We start from the raw sequence: 24,772 nt of genomic DNA on the forward strand, positions 1-24,772 counted from the left end.
ATAATTGCTGCTGCAACAAAAGAGACATAGCAGCAAATTTGCATACTCTTGCTGTGGTGATTGTATAGTTGTGGTATCTTTACTGACCATGACCCAGGGGAGAGCTCCTCTGCTCTTCAAATAATACTGTGGAATTTTCCTGCTGCCTCAGAGGACAGGTATTTTAATTTCTTGTCTTATTTGGACAATGGTACCTCTGACTATGTGGTGCTATCATAGTAAATTTACCAAACTAGATAATTTACCAAACTACTGGAACAGAACCTGACAAACCTCCAAAAACCTTTGATTGTGGATGGAATGTTTCCACTAAGCCATGAGTGACATATGCCATTTTGGCTGGTGAGCAAACAGGAAACAGAGGGTACGGACAAAACATTTCCATTTGATAAAGCTGTATCCACGGAGTACTGCATGAATCCAAGAATAGGCCTCAACCATTTACAATTCATATCAATGATTTGGATGAAAAGAGTGAATGTATGATAGTTAAGTTTGCTGATGACACAAATGTGGGTAGCAGTATCACAGAATAGTTACAATGCAGGAGAGGCCATTTGGCCAATTGTATCTGCATCAGCTGTCTGATTGAATAGTTCACTTGGGGCCTTTCTGCTCCTGAAAAACTGCAGCATCATCCTTTTCAGATAATTTCTAATTGTTTCAATTGAACCTGCCTCCATCACAATGTCAGGTAGTGTGTTCGCTCTGTGGATAAAAGCTTTTCCAATTTCATTTTGTTTCTCGATCCATTTGTCCTCTCATTCCAAATCCCTTCAGGAACAGGAACAGCTTTTCCCTGTCTCATCTGTACAGATTCCATATGATTTTGAATGCCTCTCTTAAATTCCCTTTTCTGCCTTTCCCAATATAGGTTTATGATCAAAGTTTGTGAGAAGATTTGTAGCTCGCGTGCTCGTTGTTGTGGTTCTGTTTGCCGAGCTGGGAATTTGTGTTGCAGACCTTTCGTCCCCTGTCTAGGTGACATCCTCAGTGCTTGGGACCCTCCTGTGAAGCTTCACAGGAGGCTCCCAAACACTGAGGATGTCATCTAGAGAGGGGACAAAAGGTCTGCAACTCAAATTCACAGCTCGGCAAACAGAACCACAACATAGGTTGATGATTTAATTGCCTCACACCTGAAATCATTGTCTAGGATCTTTTCTGAATCCCCCTCCAATTCCTTCACTTCTTTCCTAAAGTGCATTCCATGCTGGCTTTCTCTAATTAATCCTCATTATTCCATGTTAATTTTATCCCAAGTTGATGAGTTTAGACATTACCGAAACACTGAAATTAAACTGGCTGGCCTATAATTTCTGGACTTGTCTTTTACACCCATTTTTGAACAATGGTGTAACATGTGTAATTCTCCAAGGCTCTGATATCTCCCTCCAGTCTAAAGAAGGCTGAAAAATTATGGCCAGCGCCTCCACATTTCCATTCTCATTCTGCTCCATATCTTTGAATACATCTCATCTTGTCTTGATGCCTTCCAACTTTACGAACTGCTAGCCTGTCTAATATCTCCTCCCTATCAATTTTAAATTCTTAGTGTCTGAATTACCTCCTCATTTCATGACATGGGCTGCATCTTCTTCCTTGGAAGAAACAAAGTATTTGTTTAATACCTTATCTATGCCCTCTGCTTCCATGTGTAAATCCCCATTTTGGCCCCTAAGTGGCTTTACTCTTTCTTCAACATTTTAAAAATTTACATGTTTAAAAATGGATTCCCTGTTATGTTAGCTGCCACTCTCTTTTAAACCTAGCTCTTTGCTTTTTCTCCATCCTCTGAACCATCTCTATTCAGTCTTGCTCTCAATTGTATTTTCTGCCTGATAGTTGCCATAAGCAGATATTTTCTTCTTTACCTTAATTTAGTATGAATGCTTTAGAGAGAGAAGCGATCTACCAGAATGGTTCCAGCAATGAGAAACTTCAGACCTGAGGATAGATTGAAAAAGTTTGAACTGTTCTCCTTGGAGAGGAGATGGTCAAGGAGATTTGAGCAAGGTTTTCTTAATTATGAGTAGGTTGGTTAGAGTCGGTAGGGAGAAATTATTTCTGCTCGTAAAAAGAGCAAGCATGCGAGCTCATAGATTTAAGGTGGAAACAAAGCGAGGGTGATGTGAGAAAAGACAGCAAGTAGTTAGTATATGGATTTCACTGCCGGAAAATGTGGCAGAAGCAGGTTCAATTGAGGTATTCAGAAGGTCATTGGATGATCATTTGTACAGAAATAGTGTGCTAGGGTATGCAGGAGAAAAGCAGGAGATTGGCATTAGGTATTCATGATTATTTGAAGAGCTAGTGCTAGCACAATGGACTGAATGACTTACTTCTGCACTGTTACAAGCTGAGATTCTATAGCCAGCCTAAACCTTATGATACAGGGATCACTGTTCTCTTACTCTCACTTGATCCTTGACTGGGCACAACTCATTTCCAATAACCAGGTCTAACATTGCCTCCGTATTCATTGGACTAGAAAAATACTATTGGTTTTTTTCCCTTTTGGTTCTTACATCTCTGCAAGATTATGTAGGCCTTCCTCAACAGCATTAGCAAAATGCTCTGCAAGGAATTCAATCCTGTTCTATTTAGGTGTTTAGTTGTGAAGAGGACATAAGGATTCTGCAAAGGGATAAGTGATGATCAAACGTGCAAAAATTTGAGGTTGTCCACTTTGTCCCCACCCTCCCCACGCTCCACCCTCAGACTGTTTGCAGCCTCCCCTATTACCCAGTCCTTTGCAGCCTTCTCCCATCCTTTGCAGCCTCTTCCTTTCCTCACCTACCCCCTTATCTACTCTTTTTCTTTGGCCCTTCTCACACTCCCTCTAGTGTAGAAAGCAGCATCCCTAAGTTCTAGACCTGCATCTGGAAACCCTTGAAAGCCAGACCAACAGCAATTCCAGAGATTCATTTGACCCCAGCCATTTATCTTCCAAATTGCTCCTCCCACAATTGGCTGGTTCTCTCCTATATTTGCTGCTGATAGGCTCACCAGTGAGGGTGGTTCTGTGGGTGAAAAACAGTCTGTGATAGGAGAAAAATGAAATGGAGCAAAAGCTCTAGAGATTCTGCTGCCCTCATTTATGGATATTACCTTTTTCTGATTGGTCATAGAGGCAAAGAGCTACCAAAACCTTGGTCTCCCTAGAACATGAGCATTCTATGCAGCCACCACTCTCTGGGTGAAGAGGTTTCTCCTCACCTCTGTCCTAAATGGTCTACCCCGTATTTTTAAGCTGTGTCCTCTGGTTCGGCACTCACCCATCAGCGGAAACATGTTTCCTGCCGCCAGAGTGTCCAAACCTTTAATAATCTTATATGTCTCAATCAGATCCCCTCTCAGTCTTCTAAACTCAAGGGTATACAAGTCCAGTCGCTCCAGTCTTTCAGTGTAAGGTAATCCCGCCATTCCAGGAATTGACCTCGTGAACCTACGCTGCACTCCTTCAATAGCCAGGATGTCTTTCCTCAAATTTGGAGACAAGAACTGCACACAGTACTCCAGGTGTGGTCTCACCAGGGCCCTGTACAGCTGCAGAAGAAACTCTTTGCTTCTATACTCAATCCCTCTTGTTATGAAGGCCAGCATGCTATTAGCCTTCTTCACTACCTGCTGTACCTGCATGCTTACCTTCATTGACTGGTGTACAAGAACACCCAGATCTCTCTGTATTGCCCCTTTACCTAAAATGATTCCATTTAGGTAGTAATCTGCCTTCCTGTTCTTGCTACCAAAGTGAATAACTATACGTTTATCCACATTAAACTGCATCTGCCATGCATCTGACCACTCACCTAACTTGTCCAGGTCACCCTTTAATCTCCTAACATCCTCATCACATTTCACCCTTCCTATCACCCTAAGTATCATCTAAGATTCTTAGAACAGCTGGTGCTGGAGCCAACCAGGGAGAAGGCAATTCTGGATCTGGTATTGTGCAATGAACCAGAATTGGTTAGGGACCTCGAAGTGAAGGAGCTATTGGGAAGTAGTGACCATAATACAATCAGCTTCAATCTGCAATTTGAGAGGGAGAGGGTACAATCGGAAGTGACAATATTTCTGTTGAATAAAGGGAACTATGGAGATATGAGGGAGGAACTGGCCAATGCCTTAGCAGGGATGACAGTGGAGGAACAATGGCGGATATTTCTGTGTATAATGCAGAAGTTGCAGGATCAGTTCATTCCAAAAAGGAAGAAAGATCCTAGGAGGAGGCATGCGTGGCCGTGGCTGACGAGGGAAATTAAGAAACATGTAAAGTTAAAAGAGAAAAAGTATAACATAGCAAAGATAAGTGGGAAAACGGAAGACTGGGAAACTTTTAAAGAACATCAGAGGATTACTAAGAAGGAAATAAGCAGAGAAAAAATGAGGTACGAAGGTAAACTGGCCAATAATATAAAGGATTCTGGATTAGTGGTGCTGGAAGAACACAGCAGTTCAGGCAGCATCCAAGTAGCTTAAAGGAGGATAGTAAAAGCTTTCTTAGGTATTTGAAAAGCAAAAAAATGGTGAAGACTAAAATTGGGCCCTTGAAGACAGAAACAGGGGAATATATTACGTGGAACAAAGAAATGGCAGAAGAATTGAATTGGTACTTCAGATCTGTGTTCACTGGGAAAGACACAAGCAATCTCCCTGAGGTAACAGTGGCTGAAGAACCTGAACTTAAGGGAATTTATATTTGCCAGGAATTGGTGTTGGAGAGAATGTTACATCTGAAGGTTGATAAGTCCCCAGGGCCTGATGGTCTACATCCCAGGATACTGAAGGAGGTGGCTCGAGAAATCATGGATGAGTTGGTGATTATTTTCCAGAGTTCGATAGATTCGGGATCAGTTCCTGCGGATTGGAGGGTGGCTAATGTTATACCACTTTTTAAGAAAGGTGGGAGAGAGAAAGCTGGAAATTGTAGACCAGTTAGTCTGATCTCAGTGGTGGGAAAGTTACTGGAGTCTATTATAAAGGATGAAATTACGACACATCTGGATAGTAGTAACAGGATAGGTCAGAGTCAGCATGGATTTATGAAGGGGAAATCATGCTTGACTAATTTTCTGGAATTTTTTGAGGATGTAACTCTGAAGATGGACGAGGGAAATCCAGTAGATGTGGTGTACCTGGATTTTCAGAAAGCTTTTGAAAGCAAGTCCCACATAGGAGATTAGTGAGCAAAATTAGGGCACATGGTATTGGGGGCAAAGTGCTAACTTGAATTGAAAGTTGGTTGGCTGATAGGAAACAAAGAGTAGTGATAAACGGCTCCATTTCGGAATGGCAGGCAGTGACCAGTGGGGTACCGCAGGGATCAGTACTAGGACCGCAGCTTTTTACAATATATATTAATGATATAGAAGATGGTATTAGTAATAACATTAGCAAATTTGCTGATGATACTAAGCTGGGCGGCAGGGTGAAATGTGATGAGGATGTTAGGAGATTACAGGGTGACCTGGACAGGTTAGGTGAGTGGTCAGATGCATGGCAGATGCAGTTTAATGTGGATAAATGTATGGTTATTCACTTTGGTGGCAAGAACAGGAAGGCAGTTTACTACCTAAATGGAATCAATTTAGGTAAAGGGGCAGTACAGAGAGATCTGGGTGTTCTTGTACACCAGTCAATGAAGGTAAGCATGCAGGTACAGCAGGTAGTGAAAAAGGTTAATAGCATGCTGGCCTTCATAACAAGAGGGATTGAGTATAGAAGCAAAGAGGTTCTTCTGCAGCTGTACAGGGCCCTGATGAGACCACACCTGGAGTACTGTGTGCAGTTCTTGTCTCCAAATTTGAGGAAAGACATCCTGGCTATTGAGGGAGTGCAGCGTAAGTTCACGAGGTCAATTCCTGGAATGGCGGGATTACCTTACACTAAAAGACTGGAGCGACTGGGCTTGTATACCCTTGAGCTTAGAAGACTGAGAGGGGATCTGATTGAGACATATAAGATTATTAAAGGTTTGGACATTCTGGCGGCAGGAAACATGTTTCCGCTGATGGGTGAGTGCCAAACCAGAGGACACAGCTTAAAAATACGGGGCAGACCATTTAGGACAGAGATGAGGAGAAACTTCTTCACCCAGAGAGTGGTGGCTGTGTGGAATGCTCTTCCCCAGAGGGCAGTGGAGGCCCTGTCTCTGGATTCATTTAAGAAAGAGTTGGATAGAGCTCTCAAGGGTTGTGGAGATAAGGCAGGAACAAGATACTGATTAAGGATGATCAGCCATGATCATATTGAATGGTGGTGCAGGCTCGAAGAGCAGAATGGCCTATTCCTGCACCTATTGTCTATTGTCAACAATTGGAACTTTGTGTCCCAACACGCTCAGACTTTGCTAGAAGCATGTATATAATGTAAAAGTCTTTAATGAGTTCCTGCAGCACCTAAAAACATATCCAGCTAAACATAATTTTTTCATTATTCAGAATGAAGACCTCAACTAGTTATAAGATTGGGTTTTTAGTCCATGTGTACTGCTTCTTTTTCTAGGGGTTTGCATCCTTGATAAGAGAGTGGCCAGGTGACATTTATAACAATATGACTGTAGTCCGCTCTGTGTTGGATCACCTGGATCGGGCTCCAAGTAACAGAACATTGTTGACGACACTAGCAGAATTGTGAGTATTCTTTTCTGTGCATCTTGCTTTTCTCATCAATGTCTTTCAATCATAAAACATTTACAAAATGGAAGGCTTACACCCAGCCTATCAAGTTTGTGCCTGTTCTCTGCAAGGACAATTCAGATTGTCCTAATGGCCCCCAACACTCAAGCACACGCACTCACTCATTCACATACACCAACCCCCCCCTCCCCACCAAATTATTTCCCCATATCTCTAAACATTATTTCTCTTCACATAATTATCTAATACCCTTTATAAAGCATTAATTGAATTGACCACCACTACATACTCGGCAATGTATACCAAATCCTAGATACTTGCTGCATGAAGTGTTTTCTCCTATCACCTTTCAATCTTGTGTCAATCATTTTAAGTCTTGTCATCTGTTTCTTGATTCTTTTGCTGAAAAGAACAGTTTCTCTCATTCTGCAAATTCAACATTTCTGTCAGGTCTCTAAGGCAACAAACCCATTCTTGACCAATTTATTCTCATATCTGATGTCCCTCATCCCTGGAACTGTTCTCAGAAGTCTATTCTGCACCTTCTTTAAGGTGCAGTGCCTAGAATTGCAAACATTAATTGAGCTGAGGTTGAAGCAGTGTTATTTGATGGTTTATCACAATTACCTTGCTTTTGTACTCTCTATCTCAATTTATAAATGTCAGTATTCCATATACTTTTTCAAACACTTCCTCAATCTGCTCTCTACCAGTTTCAGTTATGTGTGCATGTATACCTATGGACCTGTGTGTTCTGGAAATCCCATTGAGAATTGTACCTTTTGGTTTATAAGCCATGTCTGTTTTCGTTTAATTTAAATTTCCACATGTCAACCCATTCCGACATTCTACATGCCTTGCAAGTTTTGTGTCATCTGCAAGTTTTGAAATTGTGCTCTGGACACTAAGTCTCAGTAATTTATATATATGTATATATAAAATATATACATAAGAAAAGCAATGGTCTTAGTACTGACACCTGGGAACATCTGTCTTTAACTTCAATATGAACACCAATTGCCTGTAACTCTTCTCCATTTTCTATCATTCAGCCAGCTTCATTTTCGTGCCCTCAGTGTCCCTTATATTCCATAGACCTCAGCTTATAGACAAGCCCATTACGTCACACTTTATTACTCACAGATATTTGAGATTCATTACAAAGGAAGGCAGTTTGCTACAAAACAAATGCAGACAGAGAATGGTTGGAATATTGAATTCCTTGCTTTTATTGAATCTGAGTGCATAAATTTCAAAGGTGAATTGTGGTGCTGATTAAACAAGGTAAATATTGAGTGGTGATGGGAGTGTGATGGTGGTGTGTGACTAAACTGTGGAGCCCTCTGCTATTAGTGTGAGAATTCAAAAGGACACAAGTTGTTGAAATGGGTGGACGTAGGAAAAATTACATTTGATGGGAGAAGAATGCGAAGTGATGCATTTTGGTAAAAAGAATAGCCAGAGACGAGATAAATCAAGGGATGCAATTCTAAAATAGTGCGTAGGAACAGACAAATCCAGAGGTATCAGTGGAGAATTTCAGCGTAAACTTGATGGTCTCTTTTTTAACTCTGATCTTGAGAATGTTAAATTTGATGAGGAAAGCTATTTAGTACATCATAATTCAGCTATCATCAAAGATCATCTTCCTCACCATCCATGTCCTTATTATGGATATTTTGTAAGAATGCCAGGACTTTTGCCTTCACTCCTCTACCTGGAAGATCACTTTGTATTGATCAATTATAATATGAAGAAGAGCCTCCTTTTAAAAAAAAATCCTACCTTAACCTTTTCCATTTGACTTGGTGTCCGTTTGTCCTGCTCTCAATTTAATTTAAAACAATATTTACTTATATCCATGCCGCTAATTGCTGTGTACTTTAAGTAACTTTGAGGTGCAGACTGTTGTTGAAACAGATGTCAACCTTGATTTCTGCTGTTTCCAGGTACACTTATGACCAGCGTTATGACAAGGCTCTTGAAATTTACTTAAAATTGCGACATAAAGATGTCTTCCAGCTCATACACAAGCACAATCTCTTCAGCTCCATCAAGGATAAGATTGTTCTACTCATGGAGTTTGATAAGGAGGTATGAAAATCAAATCCATCTGTTGCTCTTCATTTTTAATTTTTTTTAGATTTAAAGCCATAAATGATCTTTTCTTCAGTGGAAGAGATTTTGTGTAATTCTTCTCTCTAATGAGATAACATCCCAATTTAGGGAGGGACAATGATGTAATAGTACTGTCACTAGACTAGCAATCCAGAGATTCCGGTAATGATCTGTAGTACCCTGGATGCCATCTTGGCACTTAATGGAAATTGATTTCAGTTTTTTTTTAAATGATAACTATGAAACCGTTGACAATTGTCTTGTAAACCTATTTGGTTCCCTAGTGTTCTTTAGGGAGAAAAATCTACGTCTACCTTGTCTAGCCTACATGTGTCTCTAGTCCCACACAGCAGTGTAGTTGATTCATGCCTGTCAGGTGTATCAAAATAATTAACAAGCCTCATCGGACTGAAAATGGATGAACCAGCAGACGTTGAACTAGGCACTAGAAATGGCAACAGCAAACCTGATAAAGTTATCTAACCACCATCTACTGATAGATTAGCCAAGCAACAGATTGGTATTGTCATAATCACACAATTGTACCTTCTAAGCAATGCCCCAGACAGCATCATCATCCCTGAGTATATCCTGACCCAGCAGAGGAGGGAGCACAGTGGTATACTGTCGGGAGGGAATTACACTGTGGCTGTTGTTCATGGTCTCTATGAAGTCTCATGGTCTCAGGTTAAGGCCATCACCAGCTGATAAACATTCCTCTCACTCCTTGCTGATGAATCAGTGCTCCTCCAAAATGAGCAGTTATTGCAGGAAGCATGAAGGTTGGCAGTGGTACAAAATGGATGGATTGGGACTTCGGTGTCCATCACCAGGAGTGGCTTGACAGCATCCCTAATGAATGAACGATTCATTTCTAAAATACGTAGTGGCTAGACTGAGTTTGCGGCAAATTGTGAGAGAACCAAGAAGACAGAAAAAAATCTATTTAACCTTAGCCTCACTAATCTCCGTACTACAGCTGCATTTGTCCATGATGTTAGTAGTTGTGTGTTTATAGCACAGATCTTGTGGAGATAACATTCTCTTTACACATTGATCTAACAACTCAAGAATAGACATCCATGAAGTACAGTGGGTCATCAGCAGCAACAGAACTGTATTCAACCACAATTTGCAACCTCATGGCCTGATATATCTTCCTATTCTACTATTGCCAATATGCCAGAGGATCAACCCTGGTTCAGTGAAGAATTCAGAAGAGCTTAGCAGGAACAGTATCACGCTTTCCTAAAAATGAGGGGTCCATCTGCTGAATCTACAAGACAGGACTACTTGCATAACAAACAGAATAAGTAGCTTGTGTTATACAGTTAAATGGCTTGATGTAAGCTGTGCAGTCAGAGTCACGTGCCACATCCAGTTGTGAACAATGGTAAACAATTAAACAACTCACAGGAGGAGAAGGCACCATAAATATGTTCAGCCTCAATGATGACGGAGCCTAATATATCAATGCAAAAGATAAGACTGAAGTATTTGCAACAAACTTCAGCCAGAAATGCTGAATGGATAATCCACTGCTGTCTCCTCTGAAAGTCCTCAGCAAGTACTCGATTTTGCAAAGGCGATGATACCTGACAAAACTCTAGCAATAGTATTGAAGACTTGTGCCTCAGAACCTGCCCTGCCCTAGACAAGTTGTTCCAGAACAACCAAAAATGGCGTCTAGCTGACAATGTGGAAGATTAGACTACTTACAGTTTGGAAACACGCCCTTCGGCCTAACAAGTCCACACCCACCCTCCAAAGAGCAACCCACCCAGACCTATTCCCCTACATTTACCCCTTCACCTAACACTGCAGGCAATTTAGCATGGTCAATTCACCCAACCTGCACGTTTTTGACTGTGGGAGGAAACTCACACAGACACAGGGAGAATGTGCAAACTCCATACAGACGGTTGCCTGAGGCGGAAATTGAACCCGGGTCTCTGGCTGTGAGGCAGCAGTGCTAACCACTGTGCCACCGTGCCGCCCGTCAAGATCTTCAGATACATTCTGGAAGATGGTATACACATCCTGGAACACAAAATAAAATACAAAAACTTCAGCCTGATCAAATACTTTCTCATTAGTAAGGTGATAGAAGAAGTCATCAACAGTGATATCAAGTAGATCTTGCTTTGCAATAACCTGGTCACTGATACTCAGTTTGAATTATAATAGGGCTACTTAGCTCTTGATTTCATTGCAGCCTTGGTCCAAACATGGAAACGAACCGAACTCTAGAGGTGAAATGAAAGTGATTGTCCTTGATATCAAGGATGCATTTGATCATACGTGGCATCAAGGAACCCTCACAACATTGGAGTCAATGAAAATCCAAGGGCAAATATTCTGTTGTTTGGAGTCACACCCCACAATAGAAAATAGTTGGAGGTCAATTGCCTCAGCCTTATGACATCACTGTAGGAATTCCTCAGAGTAAACCCCAAGACCCAACCATCATCAGTAGTTTCATCAATAAACTTGCTTGCATCGTAGGGTCACAATGTTATACAATATTCAGCAGCAATTCTGATTTCTTAGGTGCTGAAGTAGCTCATGTCCAAATGCAGCAAGACCTGAATAATATTCAAGCTTGGGTTAAAAACTCTGCGCAGTCATGCCTGACACATCAGAAGATAGTTGTTGGAAGTCAGTCTCAGCTCCAGGACATCTGTGCAGGAATCTCTCAGGGTAGTGTCTTTGACAGTTGCTTCATCAGTAGCCTTCCTTCAGTATAAGGTCAGAAGCAGGGATGTTCACTGTACAATATTCAGCACCATTCAAAACTCCCCAGTTATTGAGACTGTCCATGTTCAAATGCTGCTGCTGAGTGTCATGGTGAGGTGACTGAATATGGATGTAGTGCCAACTGAGCAGGCTGCTTTGTCTTTGATTGTGTCAAGCTTCCTGATTGTTGGAGCTGTACTGATCCAGGCAAGTGGGGAGTATTCCATCACGCTTTTGACTTTTGCCTTGTAGACGATGGACAGTCTTTATGGGGTTAAAAGGCAAGTTATTCACTGTGGTACTCCAAGTCTTTGAACTGCTATTGAAGCCATCGTATTTATATGGCCAGTTCACTTTCTGTTCATTGGCAACCCCAGGATGCTGATAATGAAACTTTCAGTGATGGTGACACCATTGAGTGTCAAGAGGCAATGGTTAGATTATCTTTTATCAGAAATGGTTATGACTGTCACACTGGAAATGTTAACTCTGATTTCTCTCCAAAAATGTTGCCAGACCTGCTGAGCTTTTCCAGCAATTTCTGTTTTTGTTTCTGACTTACAGCATCTGCAGTTTTTTTCATTTTTATCTAAAATTTTGCTGCTCTCTTGTGATTGTGAATTCCTGTATTTGCTAGACTGTTTATTGTAGGAACCAGCTAGATGACATTTTATGTTTATAACTGTTGCACTCATTGCCTCCAGTTGTTTTAAACCTGTATTCTGTATTTCATCTGCAGCAAGCAGTCAATATGCTCTTGGACAATGAAGATAAAATTTCAGTAAGTAACAACTCCTTTTAGTTACAAGTAGGCCTTTCTTTGAACACACAAACTTGAAAATTAAACTACAGAAAAGAAAATTACTTGCATTTGTACAGTGCCTTCCACAATATCAGGAGATTCAAAGCACTTCACAGCCTATGACATGTTTCTGGAAGTATAATCAGTGTTGCAATGTAATGAGCAATGCAATTGAGAAATACTTTGGAACAGCATTTAATGAACAAGAATTGACAGAGATCATAGGTGGACATCTTACTTATTAAATTGTTATTACTGTTGATTAATTTTCATTTTGCTTTTCTGTTGAAGATTGACAAAGTTGTGGAGGAACTGAAGGATCAACTAGAACTGCAGCATGTGGTTAGTCTTTCTCCTGTGCATCATATAAATATTTTAAAAATCTGTGTTCAAAGTCAGTAGTTTTGATGGTTTTGAATTGTATTTGTAGATAAAATAAAATCAATTTTATGGAGTTGCTGCTGCAAATTTATGATCTTGTCTTTGCCATCAACAGTGAAACAGAAAGTGGAATGTTGTTTTTGCAAAACTAATGGTAAAGCAATGTACTTCAGAAAGAAACATTTGGATATTCATATTTAGGAAATTCCTGGGCTATTTGCGCCTCAATGATTCCGAGTGACATTAGCCTCAGTATTGTTAGATTGGCAGCAGAATTTGGTACATCTGGTCTTACAGCAAACAGACCATATGAAGTAAATGAAGTGAAAGTTGCCCATGGTCCCAGAAAATCATAGGTTGAGAGATGAGTTGGTGATGAGTTTACCTGAGAGTTTCAGGCTAAGGCTAGGGCAAGGTTGAGAAGGCAGAGCCTTCATGGTAACTTCAGCTGGTATAGAAATTGAACTCGCACTGTTGGATCACTCTGCATCATTAACCAGCCTTACAGCAAGTTGAACTAAACCATTCCTACATACCAAATGAATAACAAACCAAACTTCATAAACAATCTGACAGTACGAAAACATCCTTCAACCAGAGACCATGACATAAGAATTTGACATTAAATGTGAGGAGAGGAATCTCACAGGAAAACATGGCTTAAACTCACATAAGTCTGACCTTAAATTAATAAGATACATGCTGAACGTGTTAAACTAGACTTACAGAAGACAAAAGTGGATGTTATTTAAAGTATTATTTTGCACAATACAAGGTCAACATATGTCCTTAAAGAAATCACATTCCACTAGTACAATCAAGTAACCATGTCAGACCCAGTGCAAAACTAAAGTGTCCGAAACAAGTAGCAGGAAAAGTGGTTATCCAGCAAATGCAGAGAAACATTGAAATTATAAAGGGACCCTTGAAGACAATGACATCTGTAAAAAGAAAATAACAACTTTGCAATTAATATAAAGACTGATAGTAGAACTGTGTGTTAATGTATTATGACTTGTCAAGTTTGGCAGAATTTCAAAATTTGCATTTTTAAAATCTGTCTTCTCATGAAAATGGAGGATAAAATACCAGTGTGAGAGAGGAAACAAAATGAATCAAGGTGGAAGAATTGATTAGGTCCATTAGGTTTTAGAAAAAAACATAATTAATAAAATATACCATTAATCTCTCGGGTTGAATGAATTCTACCCCAAGATGTTGATTTGGGAATTCTGCCATTAGATTGGAAATTTGTCATTCCATTATTTACAAGGATGGAAGAAAAAACCCAAACAAGTATAAGCAGTTCCATTTTAAGATCACTTATGGAAGCTGCTAGAATCTGTTAACAATGTAGAGTGCCTGAGTATTTGAAAAAATTGAGAGTTGGTCTTGAGAAGCTATGGTATTGTTAAGAGCAAATCATAACTAGCTAATCTAGTTGAATTTTTTAAAAGACCACTAATAGGGAAGATAAAGCAATGTGTACAGTATTATGTGCGTGGACTGCAAGAGGCATTTTAATAAAATTACACATAAGCAATAATGAGAGAACACAAAATTGGAAGTAGCCCTCTGACTTTGATTTGGAATTATTTGGGAAGTAAGAATTACTGGGGATAAAAGGTGCATACTGTGCTTGGCAAAATGTGACAAACGATGTCCATTAGGAATTTCTTATGGGGCAACAACTTTTCTCCATACTTATTAATGGTTGAGATGAAATTATAGGCAACTGTATATTCCAATTTGTAAATTAGAAGAATCATGCATTACAGATGTTGGAACAGGAAGTTGCAAAGGGACATCACAGCAGATGGAGCTAAATATGGGCAAACGTGCATTTATGACTTCTCAATCAAGAATAATAATTAAAGTTAAAAAACTGGGAATTCTGAAGAAGCAAAGAGACTTGAAAGTTAAAATATAGAGATCATTAATAGCCAATAGGAAGTGTCACAGATAATGGGGGTGAATTTTATTTCTCATTGTTTTTCTCCTTTGAAGCCCAAAATGGCTAGGTACTGTTCAACTTACTCCTTTCCATTTTACTCCTATTGCTGAGACAGGTTGAAGGGTGTTCCTCAAACTTTCATTTTAACAAAACATTTAAACTGCAGCAGATTAATTTGCTAATTCATTCATACAGAAACATTCAGGAAATTAAAGATGATAGGACTGTTGATTTGATTTTTTATTGCCACATGTACCTCAGTATAGTGAAAAGTTTTGTCTTGCATGCAGTATAGGCAGATTATACCATACAGACTTCATAGGATAATAGAACAGAGCGAAAAATACAGTATGTTACCGCTGCAGAGAAAATGCACAGAGTATAAGATCAACATTAAATTTAAAATTTAAGAAGTCCATTCAGAAGTCCAATCATAAGAGAAGTAGCTATTCTTGAATCTATTTGTGCTTGTATACAAACTTTTATATCTTCTACCCAACGGAAGAGAGTGGAGAGCATATAACAGGGTGGGAGGGTCTGCGATTGTATTGATTGCTTTCCCAAGGCAACAGGAAGTATAGATGGAATCCATGGGTGGAGACAAAAAAATTGCAGATGCTGGAATTCAAGGTAGGCAAGCAGGAGGCTGGAAAGCTGGTTTGCATGATGGACTGGGCTGTGTTCATGACTCTCTGTAGTTTCTTGTGGTCTTGAGAAGAACAGTTGCCAAACCATGCTGTGATGCATCCAGATAGAATGTTTTTTTTATGGTGCATCTATAAAGATTGGTAAGAGTCCTTGTAGACATGCTGAATTTCCTTAGACTCCTACGGAAGTAGAGACATTGTTGTGCTTTCTTGACCGTCACATTGACATGTGGTGATCGTCACTCCCAGGAAGCTGATGCTCTCGACAATCTCCACCTCAGCACCACTGATGTAGGCAAGAGCATGCCCTCCACTCTGCTTCCTGAAGTCAATGACCAGCTTCTTTGTTTTGTTGACTTTGATGGAGAGATTATTATTATTACACCATGCCATTAAGTACTCAGTCTCTCTCTTGTATTTTGTCTGTTCATTGTTTGAGATCTGCCCCACAATGATGGTGTCATCAGCAAACTTGTAAATGGAGTCGAGGTGGAATTTGACCACACCGTCTGAGTACACAGCCTTGCGGGTGTTGAGGATTATGGTGGACAAGGTTTTGTCACTTTTCTAAATGTTTACCATCTGTGGGTCAGAAAGTCGAGGATCTAGTTATAGAGGCAGGAGCCAAGACTTGGGTCTCGGAGTTTAGAGATGAGTTTGTTTTGGAATTATGTTGTTGAAGGCAGAACTGTAGTCAATAAGGAGGAGTCCAACTATGTTTCGTTGTTATCCATGTGTTCCAAGGAAGAGTATAGGGCTATGAAAGAAGGCATCTGCCGTGGACCTCTTCTGCCGGTAGGCGAATTGCAAAGGGTCAAAACAATTTGGTAAGCTAGAAACAGGAGAGAAGATCAGTAATAAATTACAAGGCTTGGTAAATCCAAAACATTTTTATTTAAAAATCACTTCACATGTGTGACGACTTCCTAGAGGTCGTGGCTAGTAATGGTTTCAGCTGTGTGCTGGACCCAGTTGGTTGCCTTCTTGCAGACAAAGGTGGGCATTTTCCAGCCAGTAACTTGTTTGAGATGGAGAGTCTGAGGCATGCTGCTGAATCAACCTCCTAATTTTCTTCTGAAGGTCAAGCAGCAACTGACTTAGAAGCCCAGAATTATAAATGTAAGTGATTCAAACGGCTTCCATTTCAGTCATATGATGACTGCAGGCATTTTGCATGCTGATGCTCCATCTTGTTGAGCTAATTATAAGGTCATTACGCTAAGTGTTGTTTTACCCTCTCATTCGGGGGAGCCGGCACAATGGCTCATCAGTTAGCGCTGCTGCCTCGCAGTGCCAGAGACCTAGATTTGATTCCACCCTCGGTGTGGTGATTGCACATTCTCCCTATGTCTATGAGGGTTTCCTTTGGATGATCTGGTTTCCTCCCACAGTCCAAAGATGTACAGATATTTACCATGGATTGGCCATGGTAAATTGCACATAGTGTCCAGGGATATACAGGCTAGGTGGATTAACCATGGGAAATGCAGATAGGGTAGGGGAGTTGGTTTGGATGGGATGCTCTTCAGAGGGTTGGTATGGACTCAATGGGCCAAGCTTCCACACTGTAAGGATTCGACAATTAGAATTTCCATTGTGAAGTGATGAGATGACTAAATGCATTAGCTCTTACTTTAGCATAATATGTCTGAATGTTTATCTTTGTCCAGAGCTTACTGGAGCAGACAGTTCATCTCCAGCCCCTTTGTGTTAGTTTTAGGTGGCATTTCAATACAATGTTGGGGGTTTAGAAGCTTTTGAAGATGTGGTCAGCCTCAACCATTTTATGAGACCGGCAATGTTGGTCCTTTTTTATAGAAAAAGAGAAATTCAACACAAAAATAAAGAGAATGCAGTTATCTTTGGGATTTATTTTGCAGTGAGGATAGATTGACCTTGAAGATGTGTGGTGCAATTCACCAACATGATATCAATGGGTTTACATTGTGAGGGTAGATTGCAGAAAAATTGCCATGTATTCCTGCGATTTTAAGAGTTTGATGCTCATCACATCCAGGTAACTAAAATATTAAAGGGATTTTGTAGGATCGACAAAAAGATACAATTTCTTTTGCTGGAAGAATAAGGAAACATGATCTTACAATTGAAGCGAGATCACACAGTAGGCAAGTCAGGAAGCACTTTGTTACGACGTGAAGACAGACTCCTGAAGCAAATTACTTTTTCTACTTCTATATTTGCAACACAGTGAAATTAAAACCTTCAAAGGCCCTCAAACTTGACCCTAATGGTGCACAGCATAAGGTATTTTCCAGACTTGCTGGAACCAATTCTGAGGTGTTGCCTTTGTTAATAGCCAACTTCTGCTATCTGTTTCAAAATAATGCTCTTCCCTGGTGATGAAGCATCTGCAGCACCTTTCAGGAACCAACCTGTATTTAATTTCCATGCTTGGTTTCATGAATTAACAAAGGTTTGTTTGGTCTGTTTTTGTTTTAACGCAGGAATTCAAAAGTCACCTTTAGGTCACTATTCACTGTTCACAGTTCCAACCAAAACAGGATAAAATACAAATAATGACAAATTAGCAAAGGCACTCACAACTTTTACACAACTCCCTTTCCCCAAAGGCTGTGTATTTTATGTAAAAATGATTTGGAGGAGTATCAGGGATATTAAATCAAAGCAAGCAATGTAAGCCATGATCTGATTGAATTTGAGGGAAACCTGAGGAGCTAAATGACCTATTCCTGTTCCTATAATTCCAATGAGATTTGTGTCACCTAAATCCCATTCTACTGAACCAGTCACATATCATGATGTGTTGAGCCTTGGCCATAATACAGAGCAACTGTCCAGCCTTGTGCTGGTTGGTCTAATTGGTTTTACTGTGATTTGCAAACCTAGAGTTTGTCATCAGATGATTAGTTGCGTAATGATTAGCTTGTGTCTCAATGATTAAAAACTTGTATTGTAACAAAAGAATTTATTTTACTATTGCATGTTTCAGGAAGGTTTCTCTATCAATTTTCAAAGCTTGTAACAAAAAGACAAGCCTATTGATTTCCAGTCTATTCAAAGTAAGAAGTGACTATTTCATCTGTTTCATAAATACTGCTGGTGTGCAATTTCCCATGAAACTTAGTAAGATGTTCCTATTTACCAGCAGTGTTGCAATCCAGCATATTTTTGTTAATACAAACAACCGGGTGACACAGGAAAAACTGATCTTGGGCACAAGACGAAAGATGCTATTCAATCCATCGTCATGAAAGGAGACTTGAGATAATGGTAATGTTTCAACTCGAGCAGGGAAAACTCAGAGGAGATTTTAAATTGTGAGCAATTTTGAAAGGAAGATGTAGGGAAGGAATGCTGTCTCCAGTAAGAGAGTTAGAGACGAGGGATGATCAGTTTAAAACTGTCATTGAGGGTGGGTTAGGCAACATGTCTTTACACAGTACACAGCATTGCTGAACCATGGAATGCTTTGTCATAGATAGTGGTTGAGCTAGACCGCATTCCATTTTTCAGGATAAAATTGGATAAATGTTTTAAGCAGAAAAAATAGAAGAGAGGAGGTTGTGTGATTATTAGTTATGGATGTTGCTTTCTCTGTTGTGCTGTTCACATGTCTGGATTGAAGCTCTGTGTTGGACTCAAAAAATTGATCTCCAAATAGGCCGTCTAGCTAATTTCACATGGTAACTGTAAATATGTTGCACAGAATAGCTAGAGGTGAAGATGAACATTATTATGATGCTGAGGACATATGGTTTAAGTGAGGACTGCAGATGCTGGAGATCAGAGCCGAAAATGTGTTGCTGGAAAAGCGCAGCAGGTCAGGCAGCATCCAAGGAACAGGAGAATCGATGTTTCGGGCATGAGCCCGAAGAAGGGCTCATGCCCGAAACGTCGATTCTCCTGCTCCTTGAATGCTGCCTGACCTGCTGCACCTTTCTAGCAACACATTTTTGACATATGGTTTAAGGAAGTTTATAATTACGGTTAACCACCAATCCTCACATTGATCAGTGTCAGGTGCAGTATGAACACCTCAGATTAAAATAAGAGTCTTAACATCACTATAATGCACATTATAAACTTAGAGACTTGAGGTTTCCATTTAACTTCCATTTGAATTTCAGTGAAGGTCATCAGAAATTGCCATACCAACACAAGAATTTTCTCACACTGATTGGTTTCACTGTAAATTAAGTATCTACAATCTTTTGTGCCAGTTAAAAGAACCACGCTTGAATTTTGCTCAAGTCTCAGTACTGGCCCAGATCAAATTAATCTTTATTGAAAATGACTTTATACAAGAGTGCAATTATCAGAAACACTCTGTTATTAAAAACAGGTTCCTCGCAGGTGTTGGGCTGGACGCAAATTTAAATGCTTGTTTTTTGGCTATAATTCCATTTTCAGCCATATGAATTAAACTACACCAAGTTTCCAGTGTATCAAAGAATCTTTTAGCTTTTTTTTTGAAAGATCAGCACAAGGTTATGTTCAATTGTACTGATTTATAATATATTTTCCCTTCAGAGCAGTGCAAACTAGTTTATGATAGTTTTTGGAAAACTAAAGTAAATTAACCTTATTTTGCAGCTGGATCACTGATTGTACCCAAAATGAGAGCTCTGTCCCAAGGTTTTCAGTGCCTTGTTATACAAACTGTGGATGGCTTGCTTTTGTGTCATGACTGTTTAAAGTACCTGTCAAGAAACTGAGTTTCTTTTAAAAAATGGACATTGGAGAAGGATTTCTGCTCATGAAACATGAGTTTAATTGTCCCATACTCCAAGGCATATGAGGTTTACATTAGATTAGATTCCATTACAGTGTGGAAACAGTCCCTTTGGCCCAACAAGTCCACACCGCCCCGCTGAAGCACAACCCACCCATACCCCTACGTTTGCCCCTTACCTAACACTACGGGCAATTTAGCATGGCCAATTCACCTGACCTGTACATCTTTGGACTGTGGGAGGAAACCGGAGCACCCGGAGGAAACCCACGCAGACACGGGGAGAATGTGCAAACTCCACACAGTCAGTCGCCTGAGGCGAAAATGAACCCGGGTCTCTGGCGCTGTGAGGCAGCAGTGCTAACCACTATGCCACCATGCCGCCCACGACGTCATCGTTTCATGCTGGTCCTTTGGCCTTTGTTCAGAAGGGTGGGGGCCCAGGCCTCATTCCAGAGGCATTGTCTTTCAAATGAAATGCTAAACCCTATCTTACCTAGGCTAGTGTGACAGCATTTTATATTACTGAAGATTTTACAAATGTCATTGAGGTGAATTAATCTATTTTTCACTGTGGTGGTGAAGGTGTCAGTACTAGACAGGTTACAGAGGACTCCACTATTGCTCTTTGAATACCTTACTGGGGTCTGTAATGGCAGATAAAGCCATGATTTGAAGTGTTCAACAACTTAACCATTTAAAGAATACATTGCAGGCTTTAGCTTGCTTCTTGAAGGCAGGTTATTTCATTTTTAAACTTACAAAATAAAGCTGTTGTCCCTGGCTTTTTCAGTGTTGCATGAAAATGGTGGTTTGCACATGAGACATTGTTTTACGACTTATTCTACATTATTCCTACACGTCACTTTACTGTAGATATCAGGACTGTTATTTGTTGAATATGTTGTCGTAATAGCAGCACAATCAGAGGTCAGATTCTGTAATGGCAATGACAAAAAAGCCATCAGCATTCATTTTCGTTACACAGCATCTTCTAAAATCCATGTGCAGACAGAACAGTTCAGAAAAGCTTCTTAGAGTTGGTATTTATTTGACTTAGCTTCTATCATAATCCAATTTTAATTATTTCTTTCAATATCAAAAAGTTTAAATCCGTATTAGAAGAGTAATGTACTTTAAATTTCCAAAGAGTAAATACTTCAGTGCGTTGGTTGCTTACTTACATCATTGCTGCTGCACGCCAGCACACCCCCTCAAATGGGTTCCAGATTTAAGAATCCAGTTCTGTTGGAGGATGTGCCTGAGTGTATTTTATTAGGATCTGTTTTATTAACATTGTCATGTGAAAGGTATAATTATGTAAAGATTTATGAATGTCAATTCCATTAAATTTTATTTTGACGTTTATATACAGCATGCTACACAGTTGTGTTATAACCCCTGCTCTGTTCTTTCTTTTAAACAGTATTTGCATAACCTGTTCAAGCGAGATCACCATAAAGGACAGAAGTTCCATGAACGACAGATCAGCCTCTATGCTGAGTATGATCGGCCAAATCTGTTACCCTTCTTGAGAGACAGCACCCATTGTCCACTGGAAAAAGTAAATTGGTTTTAGTAGCTCTCTTATGTGTCTCAATAATGCTGCTATTCTCGAATGACTATCACTGTACAATGCAAGGAGTTCAATTCTTTCAAAGCATATTCAAGAGAACTATATTGTATTAAATCGACAGCCCATTCAGTGCAGCTGATCTGTCCAAATGTTTACAGTGTGCTTGACACTCATTTATTCTAATTTCCTCTTCTCACTGTACTCCCATACCCCCCCCGATTCTCTTCTCCCTTCACATGCAGTCTTTATTTGCACAAATAACCTCTGCCTTAACCACACCATGTTTCGTAGGTTTACAATTCTCATGACTGTCTGCGTAAAGATATTCTTTTAAATTTTTAATTGTTTCTGCTTGTTGCTGTCCGTATTTATACAAACTTGATTTGGATTCACCCAGCAATAGAAGCAATTTCTTATCTTCCAGTCCATCAAACCCCTTCATAATCTAAATGCCCTCTATTTGAAATTGAGCAGCAATAAGAGAGCACATAATCTTTTTAGTGCATGTTTGTAATTTTATAGTTTCACTTTCAGTATGAAGAAAATATTTATTCAAACTTGTAAATATTCAGAGGAGCCTATTAGACTAATGCTGTTACCCTGGTGTATGTCATATGCACATGATGCTGATTTGTAGAGATCAAAGCAAATGCCTAGTTAAAGAAAAAGCAGTTGATTGCCTTTGGCATTTTGAATTTTCTTCTAAAGTAGTACTTTTACTAATTTGACCACTGCAGTGATGGGAGTGACTGGTGTATTGGGAGTGGTGATACCCTTTCCATTCAGTGACTTGGGATTGAATTCAACTTGGACTCCACATAGCAGCTGGCCAGCTGGAGCAAGTTTGCCGAACGGCTTGTGTGGAAAGAACCAACCAATTCATTCTGCACTTTAGTGGTATGAAGTATTGCCTGGTTGTGATTATAATGCCTTGTTATACTTGCTCTATCTCCTTGGGCAATACTGCACTCCAAATACAATTCAAAATGTTCATTTAAAAGTTGTTAGTCAGGTTATGGAAAGGATAGGCTCTGTCATAATGTCTGTCCTTAGTTTTTCTCCTGCTATTGCTGGTTTTGTTGTTTCTCTGTCAAGTGGTCCTGTGCTCCCAACAGCTTTACATCTAAATTAATTTAAAGATAAAGGCAGTAAATAGTGTAATAATTATTTGGAATAAATTACTCAATGTCTCCACTAGCTCCTTTTTCAGAAGTCCCTTCTTAAAACCCATTACTTTGCCAAGCTTTTAGTCAGCCCTATTACACCCAGAGAACTGGAAATCTTGGAAAACAAATAATAAAATAGGAGCATCAGGATTGAAAATTAGGATAATATTGGGGCTAACAATTCAAGTTAGAGAAGCAATTAAGATAAAATTGAACGTGGGAAATAATTATCACTCCATAAAGAAAAAGGGGTGAGACTGATTGTGACTCCCTGATGGCGTTTTCTGCTACCATCTGAGAATGATTTCACCCCAGCTGTCTTGCATGCCATTACTTAAAGTTCCTGCTGAAGAGTTTCATCAGCTGAGCATCCTTCAAGTAAATGTAAAGAGGATTCGAGATCTGATTTGCTTTCTTTGTGAAACATATTCCCGGATTCAAATCTTCCTGGGAAACAAATATTGTCTTTGAACTCAATGGTAAAACGATGTAAAATACAGACCTGTCCAACTTCCCAGAGACTTCCCAAACCTTCCCAGAGGGAGAAGGTGTAAAGCTGAACTACTGAGAAGTGACATGACAACTGATTTAATCCTTCTTTCTCCCACAGGCACTTGAAATTTGTCAGCAGCGGAACTTTGTCGAAGAGACAGTTTTTCTCTTGAGTAAGAACATATCTGTTATTGAACACACCTTTGTGAGCTGTAGGAGCACGCTCTAAACTTAGCAGTGTCACTCCAGGCTGATACACTTATTTGAAGAGGCATCAATTTATAATGAGAAGCCAAGTCCAATAGAATGTGTTTCATATTGCATCCGAGATACAGAAATCATTGTAGTCCATCTCAACCCTTACTGCCAAGTTGTTTGAAACTTTACTGAAATGTTACATGATACAAAATAATTAAAGTCTGTATGATAAGCCCAGATGTAAAACCAGTATTGTGACACATTTCCAGTATTATTATGAAAATAAACTATTAATGCGATTCAGTTCTGCAAGAGTACCTCAAAAGCTGGTAAAATGGTAATGATATCATGATAGCTCATTGTAATTTTTATCCAAAAGGTAAAGTATTTTTGGCTGTCTTATTTTGGGAGAAAAGTGCTTTTCTTCCTCTAATCCTGGAATGTAATTCTTTTTTGGTTATGTCTTACTTTATGACAAACACTGCCCTCTGCTGTTCTTATCTCCACATTAGCAGCAAGCGTCATAGAGTTATACAGCACGAAAACAGACCCTTTGGTCCAACTCCTCCATGCTGACCAGATATCCTAAATTAATCTAGTCCCATTTGTCAGCATTTGGCCCATATCCGTCAAAACCCTTCCTATTCATGGACCTATCCAAATGTCTTTTAAATGTTGTACCTGCCTCAACTACTGCTAATGGCAGCTCATCTCATACATGGACCACATCCTGTGTGAAAAAGTTGCCCCTTAGAGCCCTTTTACGTCTTTCCCCTTAAACCTATGCCCTCTAGTTTTGGAGTCCCCTACCCTGGGAAAAGAGAGCTATGGCTATTCACCTTATCCAATGCCCCTCATGTTTTCTAAACCTCTATAAGGTCACCCCTCAGCCTCTGATACTCAGGAAAATTAGCCCCAGCCTATTCAGCCTCTCCCTATAGATCAAATCCTCCAATCCCAGAAAGATCTTTATAAATCTTTTCTGCACCCTTTCAAGTTATAGTTTCAAAGTAGAGAAATGCACAACTTGCTAACTGTTCCTGGAAAAGATCAAAATAAAGTGATGATGCTTCGAGTTCAGAGTGAAATAATTGATGCACAAAGTACTTTGCTGTACACAAAGAGAATATATGTTTAGCCTAGCAATGTTAATTATCATCTCCTGTTATTAGACAGTCCATCGGGAAGGCACAGAACTTTTAAAAAAATTTCTTTATGCCTTAGGCGTACTGATATTGGACTGAATAAAGGTTCACCTTCCTCAGCAGCAATTGGAGTATAAGAGATTCTGAGCAGATACACAGAAAGGGGAAGCAGTGACTAAACTCTCACTGTTTGATTGAA

The 24,772-nt window shown here is 39.7% G+C and overlaps 1 protein-coding gene across 1 annotated transcript in view; it reads left to right on the top strand.

The window, feature by feature from the left end:
- Positions 1-24,772, top strand: part of vps41 (VPS41 subunit of HOPS complex) — a 177,063-nt gene that overhangs the window by 136,965 nt on the left and 15,326 nt on the right. Inside the window, exons 18-23 of the mRNA XM_072571173.1 lie at positions 6,511-6,638; positions 8,594-8,738; positions 12,238-12,279; positions 12,592-12,642; positions 21,423-21,560; positions 23,349-23,403. Coding sequence (XP_072427274.1) covers positions 6,511-6,638; positions 8,594-8,738; positions 12,238-12,279; positions 12,592-12,642; positions 21,423-21,560; positions 23,349-23,403 — 559 coding nt within the window. The remainder of the gene's footprint in view (positions 1-6,510; positions 6,639-8,593; positions 8,739-12,237; positions 12,280-12,591; positions 12,643-21,422; positions 21,561-23,348; positions 23,404-24,772) is intronic.

The sequence above is a fragment of the Chiloscyllium punctatum genome, chromosome 5, assembly GCF_047496795.1.
Source record: "Chiloscyllium punctatum isolate Juve2018m chromosome 5, sChiPun1.3, whole genome shotgun sequence".
In the NCBI taxonomy this organism is placed as follows: domain Eukaryota; kingdom Metazoa; phylum Chordata; class Chondrichthyes; order Orectolobiformes; family Hemiscylliidae; genus Chiloscyllium; species Chiloscyllium punctatum.